Raw genomic sequence first — 12,326 nt, forward strand, 5'->3', positions numbered from 1 at the left:
TATCTGCAGGGGCAAAACGTGCTGCAGCTTTGAATCCAGCAGAGGTTGCTGTCAATTCACTCAACATTTTTCAGCAGAAAAATGCTTTGACAAACATGACACTTTTGGAAGTACAATATTCTTTATTCTATGCCTGTCGTTGTTTTTTGATGTGATTTTAAGAACTCTGAGAGGCATATTACAGTATACAGTTTAGAAAAGGATGTCAAACTCGTTTTCATCGAGTGACACATTGAAAGGCCCATCCGGTGCGCGTCTGCCTCCTCGTCGGCCACAGATGTGGACATTCGATGGTTGCCCTCCCTGGATTTGGGCATGGACTTTTGCTGCACCAGTGTTCAACCACCTGACTCTCTCCTGCTTGCTGCGGGGACACATGGCTTGCACTGTTGGCCTATCGTTTGGCAGCTTTCTGCCAGTGCTCTTGCCACCCTCCTTGATTATAGACTTTTTCTTTTATGTCTGGGACTGTCTTTTAACATCTGGAATCCGTTATGTAAATGTGCCGATTCAAGAAGTGGCATTATTGCAGATGCACTGAATGACGCCCGTGCTTTCATATTCTTACCTGTAATGTTTTACGCCGTTTGTATGCAGGGAACCGTTTCGGCCTGCACTAAAGCTAATTAGCTAGCGCTAACATGTTGTTACAATACTTTTTTTCTACTTTATTGAGTAATGAGGAACGGCAACAACACAGGCAGCTAGCTTAATGTCCACGCTAATGCTAACAGCGTCATAAAAAACATAAGGGATTTTTATGTTTATCACAAGAATCTGTCTGCATGTCCAACCAATAAAGACTTCCTTCATTCAGATTTGTGTCCTCTGGTTGAATGAACGCGTGTCTCATGTCATGTGACATTTTGGAACAAATGTGAGCGCATCCATGACTGATGACTCTGCAAAATAAGAGCATGCACTTGTGGTCTGTTTCATGGGTCCAGGATGAGCTGTGTATCTGCATTGCCCCAGCAACAGTCTTAATGGAAGTTCTATTCAAAGCACATGCCAACCAAATGTGGTGTTTATACAAATTTGACGAGCGGATCTCCATCTTCCCATGCTTCAATCATTTTCATCCATGCACCTCATTGTCCTGCACGCCTGACAGGTGAGACCTTCTTGAACCAGCGTTTGCTTCTTTTCTGCACTGATGTCCGCCAACACGTCCTCCGTGTTGGAGAGCGTGGTTGCGTGCCTCAAGTTAGATGGTATTCGCCATGTAAACATTTTGTTCTTTGCCACCACTCTCTTGGTTGTCCTCCCTCTGTCTCTGCGCGTTCTCTATATGAGCCTCCAGCGCGCCATCTTCACAGCGACCACCTTGAGTCACTCTGACTGCTTTGTGCTCAACCTGGCTGCCATGGAGCTGATCGGAGTGGCTGCGTATGCTCTCGGCATCTACGGGATCAACATGGGCGCCGACCATCTGACCCATGTGGGAATCATAATCCAGTTCTTTCCGTGGTATGGACAGATGGTTGTTCCTGTGCTCACCTGTGTCGATCGCTACATGGCGGTGGTCCGTCCTGTCGCATACCAGCGTTTCAAGCGGCAGCAGAGTGTTCGGTACGTCACCATGGCCTTCCTGTGGCTCTGTTGTTCTCTGGGATTATATTTTTCACTGCTGGCCTTCACAAAACCTCTGTTGGCCGCCTGTATAGGCTTCAGCCAGGTGATCTTCCTCCTCGGGGTCATGAGCTTCTGCAGCCTCTCAGCTGTCAACGCACTTAAGCGACCGCGACCTGGCCAGTCGGTTAGAGCCGTGGTGGACAAAACCAAACAGAGAGCTGTCCGCATCATCCTCATTATTACAGGAGTTCTCGTCTTCAAGTATGTAGGAAATGTTGTCTTCAGTGGCATCATGGTAGCGCACAAGAGCGCTGCCTGCAACATTTTTGTGGTGGTCAAAGGATTTGACTTTCCCAGCAGCTGCTTGCTCCAGCTCCTCTTCTTGCACAAGGCAGGGAAACTGAATGCTTGTATACACCTTTACAGACTTCACAAACTTTGACCTGCTGACCTCAGTCCTTGTCCGGGATGACTTGGACTTCTTGAGGAGTGGGCGTAATTAGATTGAGCAATGCACCATCGATATAATTGTGTAATTGTGTGTGTGTGTGTTTGTGTGTAAAATAAAAGTCAGAAATGAAAGTTGTTGTTTTTATCATTACACACACGCACAGACACGCACTTACACCCACAAACATATAAACACACGTACACACACACACGCACGCACACACACACACACACACACACACACACACACACACACACACACACACACACACACACACACACACCAAAACAAACTCGTCATTTGGTTAAAGGACCTTATTTGTTTACAAAGTCAGTTGACAAAGGTTCCAGCTGGCCTATCACAATAGGCAAAATAAACACAAGCAAAAGCATTTATTATACCAATGAAAATGATCGACATGGTATTTCACTTCCCTTGTAAATAGTAAATGATAGTTTTTCGAATATAGTAACTTTACTTACAGTTTTTTCCATTTGCTTACACACAATTTTACTAACTGTGTGTCTTTTTTCAAAAGGATTTACACACTTTTCCAAACACTACATTCATTTTTCTTAATTCCTAGATTATTTGCAAAATGACACTTCGGTCAAAACTAGGGTTGCCACCTTTCAGAACTGGAATTAAGGAACACTCCTCACGGCGGCACAGCGAATCTGCAAATGCATGTTCACCATGTTAACCAAGGGCATGTTCACCACTGTGTTACATGGCCTTTCCTTTTAACAACACTCAGTAAACGTTTGGGAACTGAGGAGACACATTTTTTAAGCTTCTCAGGTGGAATTATTTCCCATTCTTGCTTGATGTACAGCTTAAGTTGTTCAACAGTCCGGGGGTCTCCGTTGTGGTATTTTAGGCTTCATAATGCGCCACACATTTTCAATGGGAGACAGGTCTGGACTACAGGCAGGCCAGTCTAGTACCCGCACTCTTTTACTATGAAGCCACGTTGATGTAACACGAGGCTTGACATTGTCTTGCTGAAATAAGCAAGGGCGTTCATGGTAACGTTGCTTGGATGGCAACATATGTTGCTTCAAAAATCTGTATATACCTTTCAGCGTTAATGGCGCCTTCACAGATGTGTAAGTTACCCATGTCTTGGGCACTAATACCCCCCCATACCATCACAGATGCTGGCTTTTCAACTTTGCGCCTATAACAATCCGGAAGAAATTCGGAAATACTTGACTTGGTGAAGTCAAGTATTTCATATATATATATATACATATATATATATATATATATATATATATATATATATATATATATATATATATATATATATATATATATATATATAATACTTGACTTTCAGTGAATTCTAGCTATTTATATATATATATATATATATATATATATATATATATATATATATATATATATATATATATATATATAAGAAATACTTGACATTCAGTGAATTCTAGCTATATATATATATATATACAGTATTTATTTTATTATATATATATATATATATATATATATATAAAAGAAATACTTGAATTTCAGTGTTCATTTATTTACACATATACACACACACATATCACTCATCTACTCATTGTTGAGTTAAGGGTTGAATTGTCCATCCTTGTTCTATTCTCTGTCACTATTTTTCTAACCATGCTGAACACCCTCTCTGATGATGCATTCCGCTTCGTCTCCTTGTTGTGTGCGCAGTTGTGCACTGCACTCTCTAAAAGCCGTAGATGTTATTGTCACATATGCATGTACAGTAGATGGCAGTATTGTCCTGTTTAAGAGTGTCACAACATTGCTGTTTACGGCAGACAAACTGCTTTACGATAGACAAAACGTGACGCCTCCAGCTCTGCCAGAATTTCGGGAGATTTTCGGGAGAAAATTTGTCCCGGGAGGTTTTCGGGAGAGGCGCTGAATTTCGGGAGTCTCCCGGAAAATCCGGGAGGGTTGGCAAGTATGATCTATCCATCTATCTATCTATCTATCTATCTATCTATCTATCTATCTATCTATCTATCTATCCATCTATCTATCTATCTATCTATCTATCCATCCATCTATCTATCTATCTATCTATCTATCTATTTAATGTTAATCTATTATGAATGATTCCAAATGAGCAGCATAACATCATAAGAGTTCTGAATCTGAGTTGTTCTTTAAATGGATGCAACATGTAATTCTATATTGATGAATATATATTAAATACATGTTTATTTATTAGACTTTAAAAACTCAACCTTCATAAACAATCAACCATCCTAGTCTACTGAAATAGCTATGTGTATGTCCACGTCAGCAGCCATGCATGCAGGTAAATAGAAATACTACTGACATGACATCATGTAGAAACACAACCAGATAAATAAGATCATTATATATGTCCCATACCCAATCCATCTCAGGAGATGTTTCAGCTACTAAGAACTGTGACAGTGATGTTTGGCTCTTCTTTGTTCTCATGTTTCGAGAATGTTGATCCCCTGATGCATACTGTCTGACGTCAGACAGTCCACCGTGCGTCACAGAAAACATTCTCTGACAAACTTTACAGTTCGCTTTGTTGTCATCTCCACTTACGCTATCAAGCCAAGGGTTTGCCTCTTCCCATTCTCCTCTATATTATTGGAGGTGTTTTCTCTTTTGAGGTTGAGGTTGAGGACGCGGTGGAGTATCTGCTGAAGACATTTTTTTAAACGGGCGGTGCACTCTGGCGCGGTCAGCAGCGTAACTAGGCAACGATCATGACACACAGAGGAGAGCGAACCAGATGTATCATGTACAGCCACACTCGGGGGTCTGCTTAACAACGTTGCTGTCTTTACTGTCATGTCTTTTATTGTCAGGTTCAAACACTGATGACATCTATTAAACAGACAAGAAGCAAGGAACTAAACAGAGACAGAATTCATTTTAGCTCATTGAGGAGAAACGTCTGTGCTGTACTCTTTGTACAGTCTTCCACCACGCTCTGACAAAAGGTTGCACGCCTCCTCTTTTATTTGGACTTTCCCTGATTACATGGCAACAGCTGTTTGGAAGGGGAGAGGGGGGTCATAAACAGCCGTTGCCCTCGGTCACAAAACAGTTAAAAGAAAAGATGCCTGGAGCTTGCGTAAGGTCCTGCTTCCTCTCCGCTTTGTAGATCTCGAGTCAAGACTAAATCTTCCTGTGGATTACAATAGATAAAAGAAACCGACGCCTTCATGTCGCTTCATATCGTACACAGTGGAGTTTTACAAGCCTTCTGCTTGGTAAGATCAAAGACAGCTTTTGTCCTCTCGCCGGGAACTCATGGCAACACAAACTTTTGTGATAACTTAGATACCATTTTTCTGACATTTATTTTCTTCATTATTGTTGAATTTAATGTTCACGTGTGTGTGTGACAGACGCATGGGACCAATAGGAAAATACGGAAGAAACAGCGTCCCGTATTGTTTTAATACGGGATGCAACATTTCAGTCCCAATTGCGGGTAGATTCCGTATTTTAGGGGAAGTGTGGCTACCCTAGTCAAAACATGTGCCCATTCATCAAAATAAAGCAAGCATTTGTAAAAATGCAGTCATCTCACTCACACAGATTTCAAATGATAAGACACTATTGGAGTGAGTTACCCAGAACAGCGATAAATACAAAACACATTTGTAAAAACCACTATTTTACTATAAGAAATCACATGTTTGGGGCATTTTGCCCAACATTTTAGCATATGTGATGAATGATAACTGTAACTTGACAAAATATACTGACAAATCCATAGCAATCGTCATTATTTACTTTGAAGTGGGCCTATACGTAAGGACCTAAAGAGAAAGTAAAAATATCCTGTAATCTTTTCAAGAACTGCTCAACAATGATGCTGCAAACTGAAAATATTTATTTTTACCACAGTCAGGTAAAGTGACATTTCACAGTAGTCAACAATGGCATGCAGTACAAATAAAAATCTGAAACAAATAAAAAGGTTTGAAAAAAAATCTGGAGATAAAAATTACAAATGGAAAAAACTGTATAGCTGTAGCACACACTTGAAGGCTGTATTTTCAATTCATCACCCGTGTGTCTTTACACTTGGTGGATGTGATTATCCAATGTGTTCAATTGTGTGGTCGTTGGCAAGCCAGCTCTTTGGATTGACCAGGAGGTAACTTCACAATCCTTATCTTTGTGTAATGATGTGTGTGTCACAATCCTAGTGTGTGTGTGTAAAGTGTGAAATGTTGTGTATCACAATCATTATCTGTTTGCAAGATGGGAAGGTGTGTGTAAAACATTGTGTGTAATATTTCGCAAAAAATGTGAAGCAGAGTCTATGCCTAATTTTAGGCAAATCTGCACAGTGGTTTTGTTTACTGTGTGTAGACTTTTGTTAACTGTGTAAAAATGTAAAATTTAGTGTGCAAGCAATTGGAAAAAACTGTAAGTAGAAAATGGTTTGATGGCGCTATCTGCAGAGGCAAAAAGTACTGCAGCTTTGAATGCAACAGAGGTCGCGGTCAGTTCGCTCAACACTTTCCAGCAGTAAAATGCTTTGACAAACATGATGGTCTATGAATATAGTAACCGAATTTAAAGGTGAGCTGCACTTTTTGGGGGATTTTGCCTATCGTTCACAATCATTATGAAAGACATGACGACAGATGTAATTTTTTCAATGCGTAACTAAATGCGATCAAAAGTCCACTTACAATGGAGTCTATAGGAGTCGTTCTATTCTGCATATACAGCCCCTAAAAATATCCAAACACCTCCATTAAGGTTGTATATACATGATGTAAGTATATATTTAATGTAGTAATGGCTACATTTATAATAACATTTCATATTTACGTATTTTGATAATTTTAAGCATACGTATTCTTTTCAAAAACGCATCACAACGTTCGCCTTTTTTTTCAACATCACTGATTACTACTCACTGCAGACTTCATGAGCGCCAACAAACATTATACAAAACGACTTACTGTACAATGTCTGCTGTCATTAAGATGCCGACTGCTGGGACTTTCCTATATTCCTATCTAGATGAAGAATGTGTCGTTCTCACCATTACCGGGTCTAAATTGGCTGTCAAACTGTACCAACTTGCCAGAAAAATGTCCTTGTCATTCTACTATCCAGGTGAGAAGCATGATTTTTGATCTACAATTATGCTGCGTTCCATTCACCTCGGAAGTGAGAAGTCAGAGCTATAGGAATTACATTACACCCGAGTTGTGAGCGTTCCTGCTACAATGTCGGAAAACCAAGATGGCCACATCCCCAAAAGCTATTTTTGCGCTTGTCTTGTCTGAATACAAACAACTTATGTGAAAATATGCATTCTTTCTGCAACTTTCAAACACGGTGGATGAAAAGGAAATACAGCCGCTATTGCTAGCGACGTACAGCATATACACAACATTAAATAAATACAGTTTACTCTACAGTGAAGTTACCATATAGAAATGTACAGCAATATATTGTATGTGGCTGATTTACTGCGACGAAAACTAATCACAAGTGCAAATAACGGATATTATAGAAGCGGACATGATTGTTTACATTCAGAGCAGCCATCTTTGAAACAAACTCGGGGGTGGTGAGAATGCTCCAACTTTCCGAGTCAGAAATCCGACCTTGAGGGGCGTTCCAGTTGAAATTTCGACTAAAAACTCGAAAATTCCGACTTTCCAGTACAAATGGAACGCACCATAAAGTTTGACGAGCAAGTACACGAGGAAGCAGCTCATCAGTCGATCACGTCAATTTAGGCACTCAAGCTTGTGATCACGGCGCCGCAGCCACTGCTATAAATAGTTTGTCTGTTTGAGCGCTTATCATAATAATATCACTAATACTTGGTTAATATTCAAGTCACGAAATGTAAATTGAGTATTGTTGGAGGTTTTTGGATGGTTATTTATTGGGCTTTATGGGCGAAATAGAGGACCTCCCATTAGCTCTGCTGTAATTGGACTTTTAATTACGAGTTGGAATGCATTAATAAAAAAATCCATATTTCGTCATGATGATTGTGAATGATAGGTCAAACTCCAAAAAAATGTGCATTTCCCTTTTAAGTAGAAAGTGGATTGATGGCGCTCTCTGCAGGGGCAAAACGTGCTGCAGCATTGAATCCAACCGAGGTCGCTGTCAATTTACTCAACATTTTCCAGCGGAAAAATGCTTAGACAAACTTGACATTCTTCAAAGTACCGGTATACACAACTTTACACTATACCTGTAGATGTTTCTTCATGTGCTTTTAAGAACTGTTAGAGGCATAATACAGCAGAGATGTGCCGTCAGGGCCAGCAAGGCCTTCTCTGCTGGCCTAACATAACCAGAAATCTTGATCATAATTAAAGACAAAAATAATTTTTTATTGACTTTCCCAAAATATCTAAAAGTATTCATATTCTCTTCATGTCATATTATGCTCCTTCCAGCGCTGTTGTTTTTAGGTTATAGAGTTTTTATCCAATCAGAATTCAGCTAGCTTATGTTGCCATGCTGTTCGAAATCTGGCAGGATCTTCAGATTCAGCAATGCGGGCGTCCATGCGCTGTAAGTGAACGGGGACATACAGTTGACAGACAGTTGCGATAGCCAAACTGATCACTAGTTGTTGTCAGTAAGGCCTTCTAGTTGGCCTAAGGGCTAAGGCAGATATATAGTGATGTTATGAGCTAGGTAACATAAGAACTCCATTACCCAGCATGCCACAGTAGTGAAGAGCATGCGCAGTAACCCCGTTTAGGTAGAAATGCCGGTGTTGTGCCGGACAATGCACCCCCGGCGTAGAATGCACCCCCTGACGGGAGTGTTAAATCAACTAAAGCCCACACTTAAAGTTTCCACGTGCAAGATTGAATCTATTTAAAAAAGTGATTTAATAAGAAGCCAAAAGTGCAAAAACAATAATGATCGTGTTGGAGGAGTTGTGAATGAATGAAATATGCAGTCGTTGCTGGGCCACAACATTAGGTACACCTGCAGACTGCAGGGCGGATTTCATATTTCATTCATTCACAACTCCTCCAAAACGAACATTATTGTTTTTGCACTTTTGTCATCTTATTAAATAACTTTTTTAAATAGATTAAATCTTGCACGTGGAATCTTTAAGTGTGGGCTTTAGTTGATATAACTCTCCCGTCAGGGGGTGCATTCTACGCCGGGGGTGCATTATCCGGCACAACACCGGCGATGAAATGTGAGTTCAGATATTTTATTTCTTTATTTTTTCACGTTTAATATGTTTTTTGCAATTTTCATATTGACAGTACCACATAATATATGTTTTAATTGCTGATGTGGGTTTATTGATTTTTAAATGCACCAGAAAATAACCTGTTTTGTACATTGCCCAGTGGTGCGTAAATGTGTTTCTGTATAGTATTTCTCCAGCAATGGTCATGTGGTGACATCAATTATATCTTGAGAGGTAATCATTGAAGTTACTGAAGGCCTAGGTGGGCAACGCACGGCCCGCCACTATATTACAGTATACTGTATAGAGCAGGGGTTGCCAACCCGTCGATCACAACCGACCAGTCAATATTTGGGACCCTACCAATATAATGCTTGTTCCATGATCAGATAATAAGTATGCATCAAATGCAATTCAATTGAAATTACATTTAGTAAGAAAGATAAAGTACTTTATTGACGCACATTATTTCCAGGCTTTCACGGGCCACATAAAACAATGTGGCGGGCCAAATCTGGCACCGGGGATTTGAGTTTGACATCTGTTTGGAGTATAAAAAACAGAACTTCCTAAGTTTTTAAATGGGTGCGTAATTTGTGATAATGATAATAGTAATATATTGGCTAATCAGCTCTATTCATTGAGTGCAAATGAACAACAGGAGAGCTTGAAGAAGGTATTTGTCAGACACAAACTCATGTGAACCAAACGAATCCTGGAGGACTCAGAGTCAATTTGCTCTGTGTGCCTGTTGTCGTTTGTAGGTCATGTGACCTAGACGCCTTTATGGCAGCTCCAGCATTCCGTTCTGTTCTAGAATCCGCTGAGTTCTGCTGTAGACCAGCTGTAAAGCGCGGATGATGATGCGCAGGACGGGCTCCGCCTCCTGCTGGTTCTGCACGCACACCAGCCGCAAGAAATGCTCCCTGTCGGGTAGGGCAAGGAAGACAAACTCGGCAGCCTGTCGCAGCATCCACGGGTGATGGGGGGCCAGCGCTGCTTGGTAGGCCTCCCTAAGGGAATACAGTGATGTCGTCATCAGCCATCACAACGCCAAACAAAATGGCAGCAGCTGCAGACCTGCTGAGCTCGCCCGGTGTCTTGAGGCGCCCAAGGGCGTCTGGCGTGTGCGTCAGTCCGTCCAGTGTCATGGTGAGCCACAGCAACGACCTATGCAAACGCAGCAGCGTCCTGCAGCCCGAATCCGTGTGGCGCGAAAAGTGAACCACCCCTTCCTTTAGCTCCGTCTCCACCATAGAGCGCACCGAGCGGTACGCCTGCAGATGCACCACAGGACGCTCTTTATGAACACTGACGTTGTTTGACGCGGCGCACCCATCGCCCGGCTTACCCCGCTCTCCGGTCCACGCTCCTGGTGTTGGCGAGCAAGCTGCCGGATCAGCGCCACCTTATCACTGACTTTCTGAGAGAAGAAGTTAACCACTGGTCCCAAGGACTCCATGAAACTGTCAAGAGAAGAGAAGTCTGTAAAAGTCGCCATCGCTGCTGCGTTTGTGATTAGAGCGTACATGATTAACTGATCCCAGCTCTGCAGGTACGGCTCCAGCAGGATGTCGTTGCCAACGCTAACACTCAATGTCAAAAAGTGAAGCAGACGCCATGTCTGAAACAATTGATCAGGGCACTCGTGGATGAGAGGTGGGGCCAACTCCTCCTTGGCCACCACTGGAGGCTGAGAGAGAAATAAAACTCAACAATGCACCAATGTAGCGTCTTCCATGACGGCTTTACCCTTTTCCAGTACGACGTCACACACGGAAAGAAGGTGGAGCCACAGTCTGCCACGTCACCCTGAGCTGCGGAGCATCCAAAGAGTGTTACAAGACCAGCGCTACCACAGGCAAACCGGCTGAGCACGGGAGACACAACGGTGAAGCTAACTTACGGAGCCACGCGACCAACACCAGCAATGCCAAGAGGGCCAACAGCAGCAGGCAGCGAAGCAGCGCCCTCCGCCACATTGTGCCCATGTCGACCACAACGCGTATTCACGCACTCAGACGCATTAACACACACATTGATTTTGTTGGTACAAACACACACTTGACTCTGCATGGGTGACCTTTGGACTTGACCTTCGTTCGCACACGCACACACAATATGCTCTCACACACACACACACACACACACACACACACACACACACACACACACACACACACACACACACACACACACACACACACACACACACAATTTGATACATTTAAAAAAGACTAAACAGCAAATAAAGTTAATAAACATCTCTTGACGTGAGCTAACAGCAGGCAAGAACAACAATTGTGCAATAACTTACAGTGTCATATTTACTTTTACTTGTAACAGTTTTTTTTTGCATGAGACTTTTTTTAATTGAATTGATTAACGTGGACCCTGACTTAAACAAGTTGAAAAACTTATTGGGGTGTTACCATTTAGTGGTCGATTGTAATTTGTACGGAATATGTACTGTACTGTGCAATCTACTAATAAAAGTTTCAATCAATCAATGAATTTGATTCATCATGGTATTTCTTCGGCCTGATCTGGAACATTAGAGCAATGTTAAATTGTATTGTATTGGAATTGCGTCAATGTGTTTGTATATGTATATATAAAATGTTCATTGTTCAATAAAATAAAAAAAGAATTACTGTGTCATGCAATGAAAGGCCTGAACACAGAGCAACGCTGTGGCAACCATTGGCGACGTGATACCCACCGACAAGAACCCGGAGAAGAAGATGTGACGTCACTGGAGAGCGATTCGATCGCTATAAAATGCATACAATCTCAAAGAGATATCTTTTAAAATCATTCATCGTTATTACCCTGTAAGGACTGTGATGGTTACATACAAGAAAGACATTGATGTTACCTGCACCTTATGTAACATGCATCCAGAGACTGTTTACCACCTGTTTTGGACTTGTGAAAGCACTCGATCACTACAGGGCATCTGTCGCTTCATCCTGGACAATATTCTTGACAAATTTGTGCTTTGTTTTAAAGATGTGATATTTGGTTTTACACTATATGAACAAAAATTTTAAAATTAAATTTACCTTTGCAACCTCATTATAATATTGG

General features: G+C 41.5%; 1 protein-coding gene across 1 annotated transcript; it reads right to left on the minus strand.

The window, feature by feature from the left end:
• Positions 1 to 9,249: 9,249 nt before the first annotated feature.
• On the minus strand, positions 9,250 to 11,309 carry gltpd2a (glycolipid transfer protein domain containing 2a). Its single transcript, XM_061959016.1, has 6 exons — positions 11,143 to 11,309; positions 10,989 to 11,053; positions 10,766 to 10,929; positions 10,588 to 10,702; positions 10,317 to 10,513; positions 9,250 to 10,249 (listed from the first exon to the last, which is right to left on the minus strand). The coding sequence occupies exons 1-6, from the start codon at positions 11,225 to 11,227 to the stop codon at positions 10,021 to 10,023; spliced, it is 855 nt and encodes a 284-aa protein (XP_061815000.1). The 5' UTR covers positions 11,228 to 11,309; the 3' UTR covers positions 9,250 to 10,020.
• Positions 11,310 to 12,326: the final 1,017 nt, after the last annotated feature.

This window comes from Nerophis lumbriciformis, linkage group LG05 (genome assembly GCF_033978685.3).
Source record: "Nerophis lumbriciformis linkage group LG05, RoL_Nlum_v2.1, whole genome shotgun sequence".
NCBI lineage: Eukaryota > Metazoa > Chordata > Actinopteri > Syngnathiformes > Syngnathidae > Nerophis > Nerophis lumbriciformis.